Source organism: Urocampus carinirostris, chromosome 2, assembly GCF_059441175.1.
Source record: "Urocampus carinirostris isolate Australia breed hairy pipefish chromosome 2, RoL_Ucar_1.0, whole genome shotgun sequence".
Classification (NCBI taxonomy): Eukaryota; Metazoa; Chordata; class Actinopteri; order Syngnathiformes; family Syngnathidae; genus Urocampus; species Urocampus carinirostris.
Window position 1 is genome coordinate 29,487,565 of NC_142350.1, and position 22,251 is coordinate 29,509,815.

Genomic DNA, 22,251 nt, shown 5'->3' on the forward strand with positions numbered 1-22,251 from the left:
GAGAAAGTAACAAGATTTTTACTAGATTAGATATTGAATAAAATTGTAATATTATACAAAAATTCTACAAGAATTATGATAACACTAAACTGATTTCAATTCGGTCTTGAAAATAACATTTTTAAGGAAACACCAAAAACATTGCTTGGTGTTTCATTCTGGCAAATGGCGTCACTGTGCGGTATACTGTACTTGGAGCACGGCAGAGCACAGGAAAAAAAACATACAGAGAACAATCAATACAGCCCAGAAAATCATTGGCTGCCCTCTGCCCAGTCTGGAGGACAACAGAGCCAACAACATTAGAATGGACTATTTTGACCCCAGCCACCACCTCTTTGACTTGTTTTCCTCTGGTATGTGCTGTTGGTCCCTTAAAACAAGGACAAACAGGCTCAGAGACAGTCGTTCCCCAAGGCCATCACCACCATAAACAAGCGCACAAAACTGTGAAAAAGTATGTCTTGACAGTTGCATTGACTATGGGGTAGTTAAAGCTTATTCGACGACTTTTCGAGACTTAATTAATTTTATTGCCCTTTTGTTACAATACATTTTTGTTCATTGCACTATCGTTGTTACAAGTTATCCCAAGCTCCAATCAATGCCCTGAAACGTTTCATTTTATTCTTTTATCTGTTTATCCTGGAGTGCCTCATTCAACTTCATTGCAAGCAATGTTTACAACGTTGTTATCAATGACAATAAAGACAATTCCAATGGACTGAGATCCAGCTAGGTGACAATAAGCACATTTGCAAATGAATTGAGGGGATAGATTTTTGAAGTGCAACACTGTATTTTTAAAACAGCAGAGGTACAAAAGAATGGATTCACAAGTGATGAATCTTTAAATTAATCGTCAAGGATTACATGTTTATACTATTAGAATGACATTTCACCAAGTTTTCACAATTTCAGTTTTTCAACATTACATTTTGATGGACTTTGCATTGTTGCTAAATGTCATTGTGCTACTTTTCATTCCACTATTGTTACAAGTTATGCAAAGTTCATTTTCTTCTTTTATCTATTTATCCTGGAGTGCCACGTCTAGCCTAATTGCAAGCAATGTTCACTACGTTGTTATTAATGACAATAAAGACAATTCTAATTCTAATGGACTGAGATTAAGCTAGATGACAAAAAGCAAATTCGCAATTGAGATGGATAAATTGAACTGATATAGATTTTTGGACCACAACAAAGGATTTTTTAAAACAGCAGAGTTACCCAAAAATGGACATCTGATGGAAATTCAATTCATTGTTAAGGATTACTTGTTTTTACATTGGAAAAAAATTTCATCACGGTTTTATAATTTCAGTTTTGCAACATTACATTTTACTTTACGTTTTTCACATCCATAATATTAGTCATGTCATCCATCTGGATGTTTTTTGTCTATAATACCAATAAGCCAAGGTGATTTACCATTTTTGGTGTCTCTTTTTTTCAAGGCGGATGGTTTCAGCAATTATTTTGAAAATAAAAATCAACAAGTCTTCCTACTTTCTGACACGGTACGGCCAAACAGTAACTGAATCACCATGAATTTATGTATACATCTGTTTTTAAAAAGTTATTTGTTGCTGCCAAAAAAAACTTGGCAAGCAGTGGTTTGTGATTATGTGAATACTTTTGTTTCACTCAGTCATTCAGGAAATAGTTTGAGTCACCTTGGTGAAAGACCCGGACATATCCTGAGCAGACAGTTTCCGACATGCGCAACCACCTCGTTGACCTCCTCAGTGGAGACCAGCTTCAGTGAGAAGGAACCTCGCTCATATTCCACGAATAGCTAATAGGAAAGAGAATATTCAATCATCATATGATTATGATGATCTTCTGTGATAGCGTTAAAAATGGTTTAAAGGCAATTGTGGATATATAATCCCTTCTATTTCATTTAACACTATAATCTTAATTTTAGAATCTGTTTTAATACAGGCTGTTAATATATGCCACATTAATGCCAAATGTGTCTATGCACAAAGTGATTCAATATAAGAAAAAAAAAACTCACGCAATTTCCAAGATGGCTCACCATTATAGCATTTGCTTAAATTTAGCTTGTTACACAGGTACATGCGAGTAATTATTGCACATCAAAGTAAGTTTGTATCCAGCATTATTAGTCCAAATATTAAAAGGATTTTGAGTTGAGTCTTGTAAAGGTTGGACTAAAAGAATTTATATTAAAGTGACTGATTATCCCATGGTTTAAGTAGATCAAGGGGAAGGCTCATCTGAGGGTAAAGTGAAGAGCTTGCCAGATGGATTGTAGTGTATTTCAGCATATGATTCACTGATATAGTTGAGTTATGCAATGACAAATCTTTGTTAAGCTTACAGATACACCACTCATCCCTCATGTAAAATAGACAAATCCTCCACTTCAGCATATAACCCACTCACAAATGTTTCCCCCCCTCTTCTGGAAGTAGTTCTAGGCTTGTGTGCCAGGTGGGTTTAAGTAACCAATGGTATGAAGTTGACATATCATATAACCAAACAGTCAGCTCTGTTTATCTTTGATGTACTTGAGATGATCTATACCTGCTTTGCTTTGTTACAGGTAATTCCTTGGATCTCCAGGTAATTAAAGGAATGTTCCACCTAGACACAAAATATAACAAATGGTTGGTGAGGGTAAAATACTACGCAGGACAGTGCAGCATTTGGTAAACATTACAGCTGGACATACTGTGCTTAAAATCCAGTGCTTGACTAATGACTGTGTTTCAGCACTGTCAAATAACAAGACTTGACAGTGACTAAATGTCTACAGCAGGGGTGGGGAACCTATAGCTCGCGGGCCATATATGGCTTTTTTAATGAGTACGTATGGCTCGGAGACAAAATTGGCTCACCACTGCAAAGGTTTCCGATGTCGTTTCGAATTTGAGTGAGCAAAAGGATACTGTAGTGCACGTGAAGCAAACCAACCTTAAAGTTCATAATGGAAGTGTCCAGTATATATACAGGGAGTGCAGAATTATTAGGCAAATGAGTATCTTGACCACATCATCCTCTTTATGCATGTTGTCTTACTCCAAGCTGTATAGGCTCGAAAGCCTACTACCAATTAAGCATATCAGGTGATGTGCATCTCTGTAATGAGAAGGGGTGTGGTCTAATGACATCAACACCCTATATCAGGTGTGCATAATTATTAGGCAACTTCCTTTCCTTTGGCAAAATGGGTCAGAAGAGGGACTTGACAGGCTCTGAAAAGTCAAAAATAGTGAGATATCTTGCAGAGGGATACAGCACTCTTAAAATTGCCAAGCTTCTGAAGCGTGATCATCGAACAATCAAGCGTTACATTCAAAATAGTCAACAGGGTCGCAAGAAGCGTGTAGAAAAACCAAGGCGCAAAATAACTGCCCGTGAACTGAGAAAAGTCAAGCGTACAGCTGCCAAGATGCCACTTGCCACCAGTTTTGCCATATTTCAGAGCTGCAACATCACTGGAGTGCCCAAAAGCACAAGGTGTGCAATACTCAGAGACATGGCCAAGGTAAGAAAGGCTGAAAAACGACCACCACTGAACAAGACACACAAGCTGAAACGTCAAGACTGGGCCAAGAAAAATCTCAAGACGGATTTTTCTAAGGTTTTATGGACTGATGAAATGAGAGTGAGTCTTGATGGGCCAGATGGATGGGCCCGTGGCTGGATCGGTAAAGGGCAGAGAGCTCCAGTCCGCCTCAGACGCCAGCAAGGTGGAGGTGGGGTACTGGTATGGGCTGGTATCATCAAAGATGAGCTTGTGGGGCCTTTTCGGGTTGAGGATGGACTCAAGCTCAACTCCCAGTCCTACTGCCAGTTTCTGGAAGACACCTTCTTCAAGCAGTAGTACAGGAAGAAGTCCGCATCCTTCAAGAAAAACATGATTTTCATGCAGGACAACGCTCCATCACACGCATCCAAGTACTCCACAGCGTGGCTGGCAAGAAAGGGTCTAAAAGAAGAAAAACTAATGACATGGCCTCCTTGTTCACCTGATCTGAACCCCATAGAGAACCTGTGGTCCCTCATCAAATGTGAGATTTACAAGGAGGGAAAACAGTACACCTCTCTGAACAGTGTCTGGGAGGCTGTGGTTGCTGCTGCACGCAATGTTGATCGTGAACAGATCAAAGCACTGACAGAATCCATGGATGGCAGGCTTTTGAGTGTCCTTGCAAAGAAAGGTGGCTATATTGGTCACTGATTTGTTTTTGTTTTGTTTTTGAATGTCAGAAATGTATATTTGTGAATGTTGAGCTGTTATATTGGTTTCCCTGATGAAAATAAATAATTGAAATGGGTATACATTTGTTTTTTGTTAAGTTGCCTAATAATTATGCACAGTAATAGTCACCTGCACACACAGATATCCTCCTAAAATAGCTAAAACTAAAAAAGCCCCACTCCAACTTCCAAAATATTCAGCTTTGATATTAATGAGACTTTTGGGTTCATTAAGAACATGGTTGTTGTTCAATAATATAATTAATCCTCAAAAATACAACTTGCCTAATAATTCTGCACTCCCTGTATAGAGCACATTTGTAACTACAGTATACGGTCAGAGTGTCAAACCAACAGGCTGTTTTGGCAGTAGGTCACTTAGAAATCCTTTATATGGAAGCTCCTAAAATACTCCTTGTTCGCTGTTGAGACACTATATGATGCAAATCCGGATAACAAATTGTAAATACTCCAAAACACTAGAAGAGCACCCAGAGCAATTTGATTGGGTAAGCGGTAGGGATGGGTGGAGCTATGAAAAGAGGACAAGCACTCCCTCCTGTCTCTTGCTCTACGCCGTCTGCGCCGAAAGTAAATACGTCTGGATCCTCGTTTGCAGAATATTGTGATGTTTTCACAAAATAACTGCTTGCACCTTCTTGAAAGCATTATTTATGAACAAAATGAAGGTTAAAATGAGCTTCATGGATATCCAGTAATTGTGGTAGGGAGACAAGATTTTAAGGGTGATATTTGGGGGACTGGCTCTGGCATTATTCTTAAGTAAAAATACATTTTATTCAATCATCAAATGCCACACAGTGAATTAAAATGTGCTGAAGAATAAACTTTTGTCTGGAGAGCAGGTTTAGCGGTTTTATTGAATTTTGTCTTAAAATATATGGTGTGGTTCTTCCCAAAAATAAAATCAAAATATTTTGCTTTTATGGCTCTTTGAGTCATTAGAGATCCAGACCCCGGGTCTACAGACTGAGTAAAATGTCTGAAACATAAGTTCAAACAGTCTTTTGTCTCCTGTCTTGTTCATAAAAAAAGTCAAACATAACAAAATCTAAGTGTAAAACAAACCGTATAATGGCACAACAGAAAAAAAACCTTAGACTACCTTTATATGTAAATGGATCAAATGAAATATCAGCACTGTGTTAGGGGGAAGATCTCAGTGCTCGAGACCGTTGATTCACATTTAAGTAAGCAAGCAGATTGGTTGCAACCATACACAAAGCCTGAAGGCAGGTCAGGAACCAAGAACAGACAATTCCAAGTGGGATTTGACTTTTTGAAGATTGGCTCACAGATGAGAGGGGGGAGTCACAAAAGTAGGCTGTCTGGTGCCATCTGTATCTGCTTTTGTGAATGCGTGCGTGAGTGTGCATGCGTGGGGGGTTGGTGGAGGGTTGCATGTTTTAGAAAGGTATTTCCTTCTATCTAATATTTTGTCTACAGTACCCAACAATGCAACACAAAAAGCTATGATGAGCGGTTCATGCTTTAACTGAGCAGATTATTGTAGATTGGAAACAAAGTATCAAATAACTTTCTCATTGGTGAACACAACAATTGTTTCTGTTCGTAATAAATAGGCTCGATACACGGTCGATACAACAAGTATAGTTATGCGAGTTGAATTAAAACACTTTGTATCATGCCAGTAAAATGGCAGAGAAAGCAGAACAAAAACTTGCATTTTCAACATATTTGAACTTAAATCACTATGCTCACTGTTCAGTGATCTCTTTATGAGCAGAGGTTGTGAAGGTAAATTGTTCGTAGTAATGAATCTTTTTGCTGTTGTGGTTACACAAATTCATTTTTTCCTCATTCTAATTATTAACAGCATGCCACAGAATGTGGTACATATTGCTACCACTGACTTCAAGCCAATGTTACATGAACATGCTGAAACACAGGAGGTGACAGGAAACAACAAAAAAACATTCTGCTGAGAGATGTCCGTATGCACTACTGTTTGCAGGTTTGGCTCATTTTTCTCCAACCCATCTGCCACTATTGCATGCAGGTTTATAAGCTAAATGTATCTGTAGCACCACTATGCATTTAAAATTAATCACCCTATTTAATAATTGAGTAAAATGTTCAAGTGGAGATTGGAGTTAAAAAAAGTGGGTTGGGCAATATTGGCTTTACAAAGAAATGCAGTTGAGGAATCTGAGATGCATGCAAATAGAAAACTCAATTGCCAGGGGGTTATTCAATGACAGAGAAATACCCAAAAAAGTGACAACGGCTTAGTGCTTCGCTTGAATTCAACCCCACCCTACACTATACTTAAAATCTGTGTATGAATCCCAGCTTTGGAAGGATCAAGCCAAGAGCATAGGTTTGGTCTTGGCATTGGTGGGGATGTTGCATATTTTTAAAGTGATAACACATTAATGGTGGGATAAAACGGTGATTTCTCGGTATTGGTGAGGACATGGTGCATATTTTAAAGTGATAACATATTATTGGTGGAAACAAAACAATGAATGCTCAATGTAAGCTGTGACACGTCCCCTACCGTTCATGGTAAAACTACACCCTTGGATCAAGCAGAAAATACTTGTTGAATGAGACTAGTTGAAAATTCATACTGCCTAAAAAAAAAAACCCTTTTAATCATTGCATTTGGTCGTTTTAAAAGAGCTCCCTTGATACATTTAAATCTACAACAAAGAAACTTGAACAAAATTATGTTCAGGTGCAAGCGAAGACATTCTTTGATGCACTATGCGCTTAAGACCCAGACAAGTCTAGGTTACCCGTCCTGACCTTTGGCACACTCGTGAGCTGGGGGGGAAGAGAGAGCAAGACAAAATCTGGATTGAGGAAGAAGTGGTGAAGATGAGAATTAAATACAGAATAAAAAAAATGACCCACGAGAAGAGGTGGTTAGAATCAGGGGATGTGGGAGTGCTTTTGGATCAGAAATTTATAAACCACAAGTCTAAACTCATTAAGTCAGTACAGTACAGAGGACAAACTAAACAAGTGTTGCTTTAAACATACCTCTCAATTTTCCTCTTACCTTGGTTGGAATGCGTGCAGTCAGGAGGTATGCTCGATGGGACGCTAGTGCCTGAGAGAGAACAGAGGGGGAAATGATGAGTGTGGCTGTAAATATAAACTCTTCTGCGGTAAATACAGAGTAGCACAAACAGCACTTAAAAAGGAAGTGATATACAAGACAAACAAGGTCTTTTGATGACTCATCAGGATGAAAATGCTTGTGACTGGAAAAATCTAGTCAAACATACAAAACAATGCAATTTCTACTTATTAATTGTCTTTACTTGAAATATGATGGATAGACTAACTTCAAACTGCACAAAAAGATAAGCAAGCAAGCATACATGGTATGCATATAGTTAGCATTCCTATGCAGAAAATACCATTCAAAAGGTCATTGCCTGATATTGAGATGCTAACAAAGACTGGAATTGTTATGAGGAGGAATTGAGCCACTCGGGAATTGTGTATAATAAAATTCTGAGTGACATTTTAATTTCCCCCCTAAAAAAAAAACTATGGAGAAAAAAGCAGCATATCAACCAATAAAACAAATATTGTGGCCCAAATGGCTTTGTCTCTGTCTGCCAACTATTTCTGCAAATCAGATTCTCATAATGACAAAAGAAACATAATTCTGAAAAATGACATTGGATAGTTTATATCCTGAATTACATTTCCTAAATCAAAATCGAAGGCCCTTTGGAGATGCATAATCAATAATAATAGCAAATTTAAAAAACAACAACAAAAAGACTAGAAGGCAGATGTTCTGACAGACATAAAGATTGTATTGAGGACATATATTGGGGCGGCAGTAGCTCAGGAGGTAGAGCGCTCGTCTTGTGATCAAGTGATTCCAGTTCGAATCCCGGCTCGTCCGTGTTACATGTCGAAGTGTCCTTGGGTAAGACACTGAACCCCTAATACCCCCAATAAGCAGGTTAGCGCCTTACATGGCTGCAAGGCCGCTATTGGGAAATGTGGAGCACATTGTAAAGCGCTTTGGGAAGTCATTGACTTGAAAAGCGCTATATAAATGCAGATCGTTTCATTTCATTTCATATAACAAGATAAAAGACAGCATTATAGGATGGCAACAAAACATTTCAAGTCACATTTTTTTTTAAAATTAAGACTGTTATTATTGTTTGCTGCACTAAGAGAAAGATCAACAAATAATAAGAATAAATGTGATAATGACAAAAAGAAAACTTTACTTTTAGTAAAAAGTACCAAAAGTGCCAATGCTACACAGTACATGTTTATACCTGCCATGTTAATTGACAGTGTTGGTTGGTTGGATCCCTTAACCATTAGGATTGTAGCGGACCTTTTGCGCATTAGGCGAATGGGCTAAGCACTGCACTGTACCCATCTTAAAGATCTTATTTCAGCTGACAAGAAAAAAAAATATTCTTTTGATATACTGGGTCTTTATGTTTTTAAATTAAAGTTACGAGCTTTGCAACAAAGCCGAGATCTAGGATTTAAAGTTAAAACATATTTATTCTGGTGTGGTATCAAGAAGCAGTTTACACATTCGATTTCCAATGAGCAGTGATACTGTGTGCAGCACATAAAATTTGTTGCTTTTTGAATAAACATTACTTCCTGTACTTTAAAAAAAAAAAACGATTTACAGATAAAAAGGTTTGCCTTTTAATGACAGTGTGATGTGTGCACAGATAAATAAACTTCATTACACACACAAAATCTGAAATATTGACATATAAAAATATGTTTATTCAGTTCCTGTTTTCGTTGTGCATCTGTTTGACTCCCAGTAAACTGAAATTATAAATATCAATAAAACGTATCGTGGTCCAATGACGAGACAATGTCAGATAGTAACTATAATTCATTTGTTTGTCTGCTCTCAATTCACAGCATCAGCATGATTTAGTTATGCTTTTTGTCCAACGGTCAAACCCTCATGACACACACAATGGATTTCTATGGTAACAGCTGAGCCTAGATTTATACATAAATTTGTAAAGACAAACAGTTTTTCAATCAGTGATTATGAATGAAAGTGACTACTGCTGTGGAAAGTCCTGTCTGGTAGTATCATCAAGCTTTCGTTAGATAAGAGGCCAAGAACAGCTACAGAAACATGGAAGTGCGGCAAAAGCATATTTGGACTACAGTATACCAAATTTCCCTCGAAAGCTGCCCCTTCCTGCTTTAAAAGGCTTTAGTCCTTCCATGTCTTTGATCACATTCACACACACTATCATGAGACCTATTACAACCATGTGACACCAGATTGCAACTTTGCATTGTGGGGCCAAGTGAAAAAGTACATAGGCTTTAATTGACAAATATTCAGAATTGTTGGATTAATGGTTTCGGTTATGGAAATAAGGATAGTTAGATAGAAATATGTGACTCAATTAAATATTGTTCCAAGTTGACAGCAAATAAAAAAGGGACAATGTACAGTTTATCAATATACCACAAATTATGGAAAGGTCATATCAAAATTGTATTTTACATTAAAGTTTACCTGACCGATACCCGGAGATGGAATAAGAGCTTGCTCTGTCCACTCCACGCATCGGCCCGGTATTGCAGTACCTCCGGGAACGGTGCATTCGCAATGATCGCAACAAGGCTTTAGGGCTAGGACCTTAGCTTGGCCTTTTGGCTGAGAGTAAGTGTCCCGGCTCCTAGGCTTTGTAGCGTATTATGAACTGACCGATAACGGATAATGAATAACGAAGATAGATAAATAACCCTTAAAAACCCCTAAAAACCCCATAATGAATAAAGAAGACAGAACAATAACCCTTAAAAAATCCCCCCCCAAATAAACAGGGCATAAAATGCAAATGAATTATTTCATATTATAATTTATTTGTGAGGTTGATTGGAACAGATAGTATAAAACAATGCAATCAAAATTTAAAACATACAAGTTTTAAGAATTTTGAAAGCCTGAGTACATGATTTAATCCAGTCCTTTTTTGAAGCTGCAGAGGAAGCACATAGTTCTTTTTTTTGTTTGTACTTTTCGGAGGGGCCGGGGAGGCAGTAGGGCGATTGCAATTTTGCATCATTTGGCTCTTAAAATGGATATTAGCGCTTACCCACTCACGCCGAGTCATTAGGCATTCAATTTACTTTGATCAACAATAGTGGGTGCCAAGTTGCAAATTACTTTTTGCAAAGTGATTCAAATTCAAGGTTGCTTTGAGAACTCAATGGGGCTGAGAAACATTATTGAACTTCAAATAATTTGTCAATTACAAATGTTGTTATTTTAGCTTATGCTCGTGAAATTGTGTTGAAAGGTACAACAATTTATGCAATTACGATTGGACAGCAGAAGCTACAATAGACTAATTGACAGTCATAAATCAAAATGACAGATCAGTTTGTACTGACAAATGCTATTCTGTTTGACTAACATCAATAACACAAAAACTCATTACCGTTTTATAATTGTTTGTGCTTTGCTAGTTTGACCTAAAATCGATTCTTTGGCAAAAAAAGTGACTTATCTTATTCAAAAACACAATATTGGGCCACATTGATTAGTGAAACAATTCAATTTGAGACGATTGAGTGGGAAAACAATTTAATTCAATATAGTAGCTGCCCCCTCATCCCTTCTGCTGAAAGAGCAGATGAAGCAATAGAAGAATGTCAGCCTACAGGGTGTCCTTTAAGAATGCTATGTGTTGTGTACAAAGATCAAGAACCAAGAACAGTCACAATCCTTCATCAGCACTCTGTAGTAGGGTATATGAGGGACAGGGTGGCTCTGTCTGTGAAGTGACCCTGTATCGTGGCCAAGGTTTCTTAAAAACTGATATGAACACAAAGGGAGAAGCGAAGATAAAACTGCAAAAAAGTAATCAAGTTGTGGCAAAAAACATTTACAATGCTAAACCAACCAAAGCAGAGGAGAGTCTTAAAACACTCTATGTGGAACCCACAATGCTTTGTTGGAGTCATCAGGAAATACGTCAAAAAAGGAAAGACAAAGGCAGTAAAAAAAAAGGAGGCGGGGGGAGTGGAATCTTTCTGATCTTGGCAGGGCAGGTTTCCCTCTGGAGTAGGCAGATATCATCAGTCGAGAGCAGGAATGTGCAAGAGATCAGATATCTTTGTAAGGGTAAATGCTGAGCGTGTACACAAAACTAAAATCCCCAAACATTAAGAGTAACAGCCTTTTAAAAAAACAATATCCATGTTCAGAATGGTAAATTGGGATTTCTCTTTTCAAAATATGTGTGCAGGGCAGGCTAACAATACTAATAACCTCACATGATAAAAGCATTATTGTGCAACTTGCTAAAGAGGAACATGTCATGTCACAGTGCTTTGTGCTGTCATTTCCTCTGAACACGTAAGATAAATCACTGTTCAGAGTTTGTACAAGCTGGCAATGCAAATATCCCATCAATAGGACAGCACAATTTTGTTGCGTGCTAAAGAGGAACACAACATGGTACTGTTTAGCATTTACATAGCAAAAAGGAAGAATAGTGTTTAATCTCTCAAACAACATCCGCTGCATTTATTAGGTGTGTTTTGTTATCCTAATATAGAACAGTAGAGACATTTCTAAATATTGAGCAAGAGTACACCAACAGCCTTTACTTAAAACTGAAAGATAATTTGAACGCCCAAAACATTACTTAGCTGAACAACAGTGGCACTATTGGCTAACTACAATAATCTGTGCCGTTAAGGAGAATAACATGAAGGCAGCTATGGAAAGCCCAAATATATAAAGTATTCTGCTATCTCACAACTCACCAGGACAGCCGACATAAAGGGTGTAATTAGTGTCGACTACACATAATTCCTATTTTCTGATAATCAAAACAAAAAGTCACATGTATAACTATTGGATTGAGACCAGAATCAAAACAATTCCAATTTAAGGCATACTAGCGAAACCCAGCTGCAGTAAAAATCAAACTAAAGTAACATTATTGAGTCTGCTCTCTGGCTTTTCCCGGTATTGACCAAAAGCAGGATTATCATTTAAACCACTTGTTTTCATATGACCGTTGACAAAGCACAAACATGTCATTTCAGTTCAATCAATGTAAACTGTGGCTTTGACCTGCAAACCTCATTTACATTAAGCAATGTGATTTTTATGACTCCTAGCAGGGCATCAACAGTCAAATAACCACTTCAAGATTAATATAAAGCATTTGAGCTTGTACTGACAGAAACCCCCACATTGTATACTAGGGCCGGGAAAATGTAAACACTATTTAAACACATGCAATTCTGTTCAAATGAATAATTAGCAGATAATAGTGTAAACACACTGATGTAGACATCACAGGAGTAGGAAATTTATAAATCAATAGTGTGACACTATCTACAAAAATATATAACACTGATGATTGGATGCAAATGCCCCTAAGACTGAGGAAACATGACCCTGACCAAAACAATCATTAAATGATTGATGGTGGGTGGAGCATTCATGAGGCCAGACTCCATTGCATAGTAATAACTCCCTTGGGATACATTACCGAGAGTAATATGTCGTTCAAATATGCAAATATTGCAATCAAAAAACACCCAAAGAGCGATTGGTAAGGTCTTGCACAGTAGAACATTTCACAAAAACTCCAATGTAGCAGTTAAAAAAAACAAAAAAATTTTTTTAAACAGACGTTGATGAAGGCAACAAAATTGCTAACTGACTGAATATATTTTTAGGGTAACCAAACTTTGGAATGGCAACTGTTTGAATCAAAGATTTAGCAGCTATTTATGAAAGCTTGAAACATGAAGAAAAGTAAGGTAAATAAAAAGCCTGTAGCACAAGTTAAACATATTGAATAAAAGACATTCGAGATAAGGTAAATACTTCCATTAAAGCATTTAGAGCGGGGGTCTCAAACTCAATTTACTCGGGTGACGCTGGAACTAGGGTCTGCCGGAGGTTGGGCCGCATCAGGTTTCAAATACAAAAACTCATCAAAAGATAAATGTCAAATGCAGCCAATGTTGTACGAGTTTTAGTTCAACAGCATTGACTATCTCCTTCCACACTACAGCAGCCTCTCGTTCCTCATTTCAATTTGAATAAAATATTTTGCGTTCATTTTGCAAAAACAAAAAAACAAAAAATGGTCAACTGAATCAGATTATTTGTTCAAACTTTGAGTCAGTACATCGATCCCAAACATTAGTGCTGTGTTTTCAGTTATCAATTGTCGTACTGTGTCGTGGGAAATTATACAATGTGTGTGCCAGCGTGATCTAGCATAAGCTATCTTTCATTTGGATTTACTTTTACCTGAGTTACAACGGCACCGTGCTGTTTTCAATGACAGAAACGTGCCTTGGCTCAAAAAAGGTTGAAAGACACCGCATTAGTGAGTACATTTTGAGTGCTGCCCATTTAGTTACCACAGAGGAAGTCTCCATCTCAAACTAAGGCGGGCCGCTCTAACATTAGGCTTTAATATTAAGTCCGGGGCTGCATACCGTTACCTTTAAGGCTGCAAATGGCCCGAGGGTCGCGAGTATGAGACCCATGCTGTAAACATTTGATCTTAGGCAAAAAGACATGAACTATCATACCAAAGTCACTTTTTATAAAAAAATATTGAGAAATTTGTATTTCTTTTCCATAGTGGAATCTGAATTTTGAGTCTAATGTGTAGGGCACTATGTGGGTTAAAACAAGAAGTAGCTAGACAATCATTCTGCAGGGCAAACGTATATCGATCTCTAACATTAGTGCAGTGTTATTAGTAATTAATTAACGTACTGTGCCGTGTGAAACTATCCAATTTTAGTGCCTGTAGTGCCTGTACAATCTACTGTAAGCTATCTTTCATTTGTATTTACCAGTGATGCAATGGCAGCGACTGGTGGTGTTGCGCTGAATTTTCTTAAATGAAAGAAATGTGTCTTGTCTCAAAAAAGGTTGAAAAAGACTGCATTAGTGGGTACATTTAGAGTGCTGCCTAAATTTTTAGCATAGATAAAGCATTCATTTCAAACTCACACGGGCCGCTCGAACGTTAAGCTTTCATATTATGTTGGGGGCTAGAAACTATTACCTTGAGGGCCATGAGTTTAAGACCCCTGCTTTAGAAAATGTTTTTGAGCCACTAAATAAAAGATGGTGGTTGACCGAAGGGCTGTTTCAAAAGACAATACAGGTGAGCCTCAGGAACGAGGGCAATTCTGTTTTCTGACTGCCCCTAAAGATAAACTTCTAGCAAAATGAGAATACCATGAAACACAAGAAAGTGTATAAACATAAAGGGGCTTAAGGGCTCAGTACAAAGAGAGGACCCTGTTAGCTTAAGATGTGATTTTAAGGTTCTGTTGGTAGTATACAAAATCATGCATGGACTTGCTCCCTCATATCTTTCAGATATAATATCCCCCTATGTTCCGGTCCAGAGCCTTCGCTCTGAAAATGCTGGTCTACTAGTGATCCCAAGAGCCAAGAAGAGATCCGCAGGTTCGAGAGCGTTCTCCATTTGGGCCCCGGTGCTGTGGAATGCTCTTCCCCCTGATATCCGATCTGTAACCTCAGTGGAAATGTTTAAATCAAAGCTTAAAACACACTTCTATTCTATAACATATGAATAACCTATATTTTATGTTGACAATATCTGTGTATCATCTGTCCTCATGTCGGTTTTAGATCAGGTGATGGTGTCATAATAGTCTGTGGTTTGCAATAATCTGTGGTCTGTGCAGCCCTTTGAGACTCTTTGTGATTAAGGGCTATACAAATAAACATGACTTGACTTGACCCTGCAGATTTTTCACAACATCCTAGTCCACACTCCTTTAAATTAGTAACAGATTAACCAACTGATCACTTCAAGGACCGCCTTTGTAGTGGAACACAAGACTATCTGTGTTAATGTTGATTTAATTACAAGATGTATATCACACTGTCATAATGTGGAATTGAAGGCATGCCTACAAAGCATACTCTATGCGGAGATTAAAAAAAGCCTTTAACCCTCAGTTAGAATTTCTGTCTTGGATAAACACACGCCCACTCATTTTTATGGGGACCAACATGAGTTCAACGCCTAAGGGAGTGCTTGAATGCAATAGTTGCAAAAGGCGGACAAAATTCTCTGAATGAGTAACACAATTTTATAATATCTGGCACACTAACAAAGTCCCTGAGTGCTCTCTGCCCCGTTTGCCCTCGCTTGGTCTAACAGCCTTTCAATCTGCAGCACATGAATTTTATATTTTATCAGTGTTTCTCACAATATTTAGACATCAGTCCCTTAACACTGTAGTCCATCTTGTGATTATAAACATATCCTAAAAGAAAACCATTTTTGTTTTGATTTACATTTCTCAACAACACTGTCATACAACGCAAAGGACAAAAAAATATCAGTTGATTGTGAATTGGTCTCATCAAGAGCAATTCAAGGTTCAGAGTCTTCCTCAAGGCCAGTTTGCCACATAGATAAAGTAGACTGACATGACGATTGAGCCTCTATCGGTGTTTGTTTTATGGGCTGCAGCCATTATCTCAACCTCTATCACCCTGCCATCTTAGGGCCCGATCACACAGCCGGTTGCGATTGTATCGCGGGTAAAATTTTGCGTTGTTTTTTTTTGCCCGTGGTTGCCCGCGATGGAAAATGCGCAAATTGGCCAACCCGCTGTTCATCGGTGGTATGCCCGCAAAACAGACGCCGGCGACTGTTCCGCTTCCTCATCGCGTCATTTCCGCGTCATTTTCTCGTGTGGACCACGGGTATAAAAGCTCCCGAGCCGGTGTTGTGCCCAAATCAGACTCCTACGCAAACCCCCCCCCCCCCCCCCCTCGCGTGAACGCGCCTTCTGCTGCGATCACTTTTGTTGGAAGCGTGCATTGAAGTTGGTGACTTTTTCATCCGCGTTAACAAACTCATTTTGTAGAATACGATCGCACTTTATTGTTTAAATAAACGTGTTATATAGACTAGGATCTCCCAATTGTTATAATTACCTCGCTTTATTGTTTTAATAAGCGTTTTATATAGAATACGATCGCTTTTGTTGGAAGCGCAGCAGAATGCGCGTTCACGCGAGGGGGGGAGGATTTTATATACGGTGTGCATTACCGTTCGATTACGTTCACAACAAAAACAAAGACGGAATGGTTTAAGTTGTATTACAATCCCAACAAATGCAAGACGAAGTGGATTTGGTTATATGTTCGCCATTACATTCCCTAAAAGTGATATAAAAGTGAGATAAAACGAGGTAAAAGTGGTTGTAGTAGCGAGGGGATGAAAATCTCGGCAGGGATGCATTTCTCGGCATAACACCGGGCTGTAGAAATCATAACCGCTCAAGACACAGTCCCGTGAAGATCAAGATTTCAAGCTATGGCACCGAAGAAGCCAATATGTTATTATTGTAATCGTTTTTCATTTTTATTTTATTATCTTGTTATGAAATGAAAAGAAATGTCAAGAAATAAAAATGATTAAGACGAGGTCACTACGCTGACGGGGATCCATGTTCACCCCCTTGACGTCTCGAGCATAACTGACGTGTGCTCGGCAAATCGCGCTGTATATACGCGGAGAAAGGCGTTTGGCCGTCACACGCGTAACACGCTAATTTCACGTAATAACACCGCGATACAGGCGCAGAACATGCTATGACCATGCTCCACCCACGATGACCCGCTGAAATTTCCCGTCCTACCCATGTGTAACCACGCCCTGGCCGCGGCCAGAGCACGTCGTTCCGCGTCATTTCCGCGTCATTACCTCGTGTGCCGCCCGCGGTTAACACATGCTCAAAGTTTTGAGCAGCTCAAAACTTTTTCGCGCGGCCAACCGCGAGTGAATTTCCGACCGCGAGTAAAGCACTGCTGTATCTCGTCTATATGGCGGTCTCAAAGCGTCCAACAGCGCCCAACAGCGTCTAGAAATTTCTGGCCGTGATTCAGCCTCGATACGCCCGTGTAAGGCTGTGTACCCGTGCTCTAAAGTATTGAGCAGCGCAAAACATTTTCGCGCTGCCAACCGCGCGTGAATTTCCGACCGCGTGTAAAGCACTGCTGTATCTCGTCTGTATGGCAATCTTAAAGCGTCCAATAGCGTCCGCCTCACAGCCAGAAATTTCTGGCCGTGATTCAGCCGCAAACGGCTGTGTGACCGGGCCCTTAAAGGGAAAGTGAGAGCACCTGTCAAGGCTGAGAGCTAAAAAGACATTATAGGAACTTAAATATCAGTCAGAGCAGCACACTTCAGGAAAGCTAAGACAACATTATGCACATTTGACACACAACTAAATGCAAAGTGGAAATTAAAGCATGCACATTCTTAATTATAAGCGTAAACCTTTGGCTAGTAAATTGAGCATTTGTGTGGGAAAACATTTTGCATCCTATTGCGTGATTTAGATTTTGAAATACCAAAGTATGAATTTATCATCAGGTAAAATAGTAGAGAGGCGGGTGTTCATTTTACATATGAAAAAACCTCTTCTCAGTCTTTGGATGCAAGAGGGGTAGGAGTAAGTCGTACACAGATGCGACCAAGTTGATTACCATTGATAAGACGTTAGCATTCCGCTTTTGTGTTATTGTTTTTGTCATCATTGCTATTTAATAAAGACATCTCACATTTTGTGCACTTTTTAATTGTAAGCATTTCATTCATTTAAAAAAAAAAAAAAAAAAAAAAAGTTATTTTTTTTAAAATAGCTGTAAACTGCCAGTGTGATTATGCACATATTTATTATATATAATAATATATAGTTTACTATTTTAATCCTTTGCACATGTTACTTTATAATTAGTTTAACTTCCCTTGAAAGGAAAAGTCGTCCAATTTTATTATACTTGTATTAATTAAGGCCATTCATTAATTCATAAATGATTCAAGATCCAATGATACATATGATACTTTAAATGTTGTTGTAGCTGATGGCGTCTTTAATATTTTGTTTCATGGAGCATTTTGCCTCGGTAATTAAGTACAAAGGGAAGGGTGCAAAATAAAAATGCTGCATCGACAAATATTTGCAGTTGTTCGTAGTGCAGTGGTTAGCACATTCGCCTGACACGAGAAAGGTCCCAGGTTCGAGACCGGGTGGAAACATGTGGGCATGGAGAGGGATGGGCACCACCAGGCTGTACTTGCCCAAGACACACCACAGGTAATTGTGCCACTATTGCCCTAGAGGTTAAGGACTCCAACAAACCAACTTTAAAAACATTGCAATACATTTTAAGTAACACAATGTTCAAAATAGACAATCAGCACACGCTATCCCACCCATACTCATGACAATTCTCTCACAAATTTCCTTGCCTTCCTTTTATGCTTTTAGAATCAGTTTCTCTATTTTACATGGCAAAAACTGTTAATTGTTTGGTTGACTGAGGTCAAGCACTGTGGTGATGACAACCTTCTCATCCTCGCTGAATGTAGAAAATACAAAAATTCACACTGTTCACGGAAAATCCTTGCAAATTCCCACTTTCGCATTGTTCTGCTAGTTTTTGACGCTTCAGTTAACATGTTCAAGTTTGCACATGGAAATGATTTTTGTAACACTGGGCCTGAAATAAAGCCTCAATGAACAATTTTTGTTCAGATGTAAGCCTCACTTCTTCTTCAGTTAATGAGAGCACTACATAACTGACAAGTACAATTTTCTCCCACACAATCACAAGCTTCCCACCTCGCACAGCTGCCAAATCATTTAGCGAACACAGGAAACGAGAAAGTCCAGCTCATTCTTTCTCTTCTTGGCCCTAGATGACTTAAACAGTTTCAATCAATTATAAAATTAATTTAAAAACCATTGCATGATGACATAATTCTAAAAATAATTCAGTTTAAAATAATGGAGGGCAATTGTCATTATTGTTATATTCCCTGAAAAACAAAAATAACACAGCAGCAGCATTACAATAAAAATACAAATCGAGGGTTTGACAATATTGGTTGGGTTGCGCTGAAGAATTTGTTAAAAACGATTAGGAAAGCTCTTTTCTGCTATCGAGCGACTAAAGCGTAAAATATGAAAGGGTAATAAATTCTTATGGACTAATTCAACCATCTTATTGTTTTTTACCGATTACACAAGTAGAGATCAATTAGTGGATTGTTCATTTTCAATCCAAACCGCTGGCCCACAATCGATATGTGGTGTTAAAGACCCCAAAAGGTCTAGCATTCAGAGCAATTTGATTGGGTGAGCGGTAGGAATGGGCAGAGCTATACACACAGCGTGCGCATTTTTTCTTGGCCAGCATTATCTCCACTAAAGGTAAATACATAGGTATCCTTGTTAGCAGAATTTTGTGACATTTTTACAAAAGAACTTTGCCCACACATTGTTTTGAAAAAAATTAATTCAGACAAAAATGAGTCAAAATGAGCTTCAATACTTAAATAACTGCAGGAGTGAGATGAATTTTAAGTGGTATAATTTATTGTTATGGGACACATGCCCTGGTATTTTTTTCAGATGTTATCAAATCATCAAATGTCACACAGTGAAATAAAACGTGCTAAATAATTAGCTTGTCTGGAAAGAGTGTTTGGCAGTTTAATTCAATATCCTCTTTAAACATATGGTGTGGCTCGCTCAAAAAAAAAGATCAAAGTACCATAAAATTCGGACTATAAAGCCGGGACTTTTTTCCCAATCTTTCAACCCTTTGGGTTATGCAACGATGCGGCCAATAGATGCATTTTTTTCGCCAGGGGTGCCCGAGCAGTAAAGGTAAGAGTGAGACATGTGGAATACAGGCGCAAGTTTAATGTAACTTTGTGCTTTCTGCATGAATGAAACTAGCTTGGACAAACCCTCATTATGGAAAAGGTGTCAATCGAAAGGCGAGCGCTAACTACCATATTGGGAATAATTTTACGAGTCTGTTTATTGGTAAACAGAGCTAACGTGGTGAAACAAACGAATTACAAGAATCAACGTCCGACGAAGCAGAAATGTTTAAGGCGGATTCCTGTTCATCTGTTGGCATTGTTATCGGTTTTGGAGTAAATATTTTACACTGTTGGATTTTATGGATTATACTTGATGTAACGAAGCCATTTTTGCGAAGTTGAAGATGGCCCAAGGGACGTACTGGTGAGCTACGCCGGCTTTATAGTTTTCGGGTACAGCGGAACCTCGGTTTTCAAAGAAATCGGATTCCGAACAAAAAATACGAGAAATTCTTGCTTCGTAGTTCGAACAAAATCACATTTTTTTTACTCCTTTTAATTTTCTCAGGTGCAATTGCACCTCCACTACAATAGGGAACGTCCGAAATTAAACAAATGTGTAACAAATGGGCCGAGTTAAAGAATTTCACCACTCCACCACCATGATGAAGCTGCGGCCACCAGTCATCAATGACTTTAACGACACTGTCATGGACCACTTCCGAAAGTGCTAAAAAGAAGGCAGAAGCAAGTGTCATTGGATAGATATTTTAAAAGAAAAGAACATCCTGTAGCCGAGTCATCCATAGCAAAGAGATTTGAACGTGTGAGCACCCCTCAGAAAGAAGAGCTCCCCGAAGTTTTTATGGAAGGGGACTCTCCTTCCAAACAATAATTTTCCTTCCTCCTCCATCCCTCTTCACCGTCCACCTGCGCCTTCTGCTGACCACCACAAAGGTAAAAATCCTCTTCATAATTATTTTCTTTATCCTTTTTTTTTTTTAATTTTACACTTTCATGTTAGCGTAATCTTTCATACGGAAGATTACGATAACGCGAACGTACGATTAGCCTGGGTTACATTTATGTTTATGTTATTTGTGTTTTAAAGGTAAACATTCAGGGTGTTGGAACGGATTAAAACGAATTACATTATTCGTAATGGGAAAAATGATTTTGGTGTTCGAACAAATCGCTTTTCGAACAGGGTTCTGGAACGGATTTTGGTCGAGAACCAAGGTTCCACTGTATATTGTTTCAGAATGATTGTGATGTTTGTCTGATGAGTATATTTTTAAATACCTTGACATGACGTTTTTCAGTGACTGGTAACATCATACAGACACGTATTTGTTTATAAAAAGTCCAGCGGCCTGCCGGAACGTTAAGAGGGTATGGTCCCGTATGGTTCAAACTTCTTGCGTACCGTCATTCTTTGTAAATATATAATGTTTCAATGTGGGCACATGCAGCTTATAGACAGGTCAGACTTATCTATGTACACATAGTTTTTTCCTTTAAAAATGTACTGGGTGCGGCTTATAATCAAGTGCGCCTTATAGTCGGAATTCTACTGTATGTTTTCTTTTATGGCTAATTAGGTCAAAACATTCCCAACCCCTGTTCTATCAGGACTCCATAATCTATGAGGTTGGTTGATCTACTACTTTATGGCCAACCCTTAATGTTCCAAGCTGCTGTTGCTATTTGTCACAGTCCCAAGTAACCGGATGAACTGTACCATGACCTTTCAGTGAAACCTAAATGCACTTTACATGTCGAAGAGCAGGAAATGTCTGTCTTTTATGTCACTTATTCTCGTCAATAAAATTTGAACAGCTGTTTTTCCATGTGACTGTGGAAGTTATTCAGACACACGCCTGAGTCATTTAATAAATGACTGCCCGTTTGCCTCAAATTATCTGAGCTGTTAGATTTTAAACAGCGATTGCAAAGTACCACTCAGTGCATGCCTGCCAAAGTATTAAGACTCTGGAGATTAATTTAAAAGCTGGCATACCAGATGCACTCAAATTAATTGGGGCTAGAAAGATAAAGGTTTTTGGACTTTTTCACTATGTTTGAAAAGTCCCACTGGCACAACTATTCAACAGAATTGACCTCATTTTGACCATATTGTCACCCAATATGACTTGTTAGCTTGGTCTGATTGAGAAGAGTAAAAGAAGCAGCCCGTCCTGATTAAAAGTTTACAATATAAATAACCATAATGGCTGAATACATACTGCAAATGATGTGATCTCATACAAGTGCAAGACCCAGAAACTTAGTTGGGAAAAAAAAAAAATTTTCAAAGTGCAGT

General features: G+C 38.5%; 1 protein-coding gene and 1 pseudogene across 1 annotated transcript in view; one reads left to right on the plus strand and one right to left on the minus strand.

Moving 5' to 3' along the window:
- The window catches only part of LOC148371618 (F-actin-uncapping protein LRRC16A-like), a 74,951-nt gene that overhangs the window by 43,633 nt on the left and 9,067 nt on the right, over window positions 1–22,251 (minus strand). Inside the window, exons 3-5 of the mRNA XM_088326160.1 lie at window positions 7,289–7,339; window positions 2,560–2,619; window positions 1,680–1,801 (exon numbers count right to left, since the gene is read on the minus strand). Of these exons, the coding sequence (XP_088182286.1) occupies window positions 1,680–1,801; window positions 2,560–2,619; window positions 7,289–7,339 (233 nt within the window). The remainder of the gene's footprint in view (window positions 1–1,679; window positions 1,802–2,559; window positions 2,620–7,288; window positions 7,340–22,251) is intronic.
- Window positions 9,711–9,871, plus strand: LOC148371619 (U2 spliceosomal RNA; annotated as a pseudogene).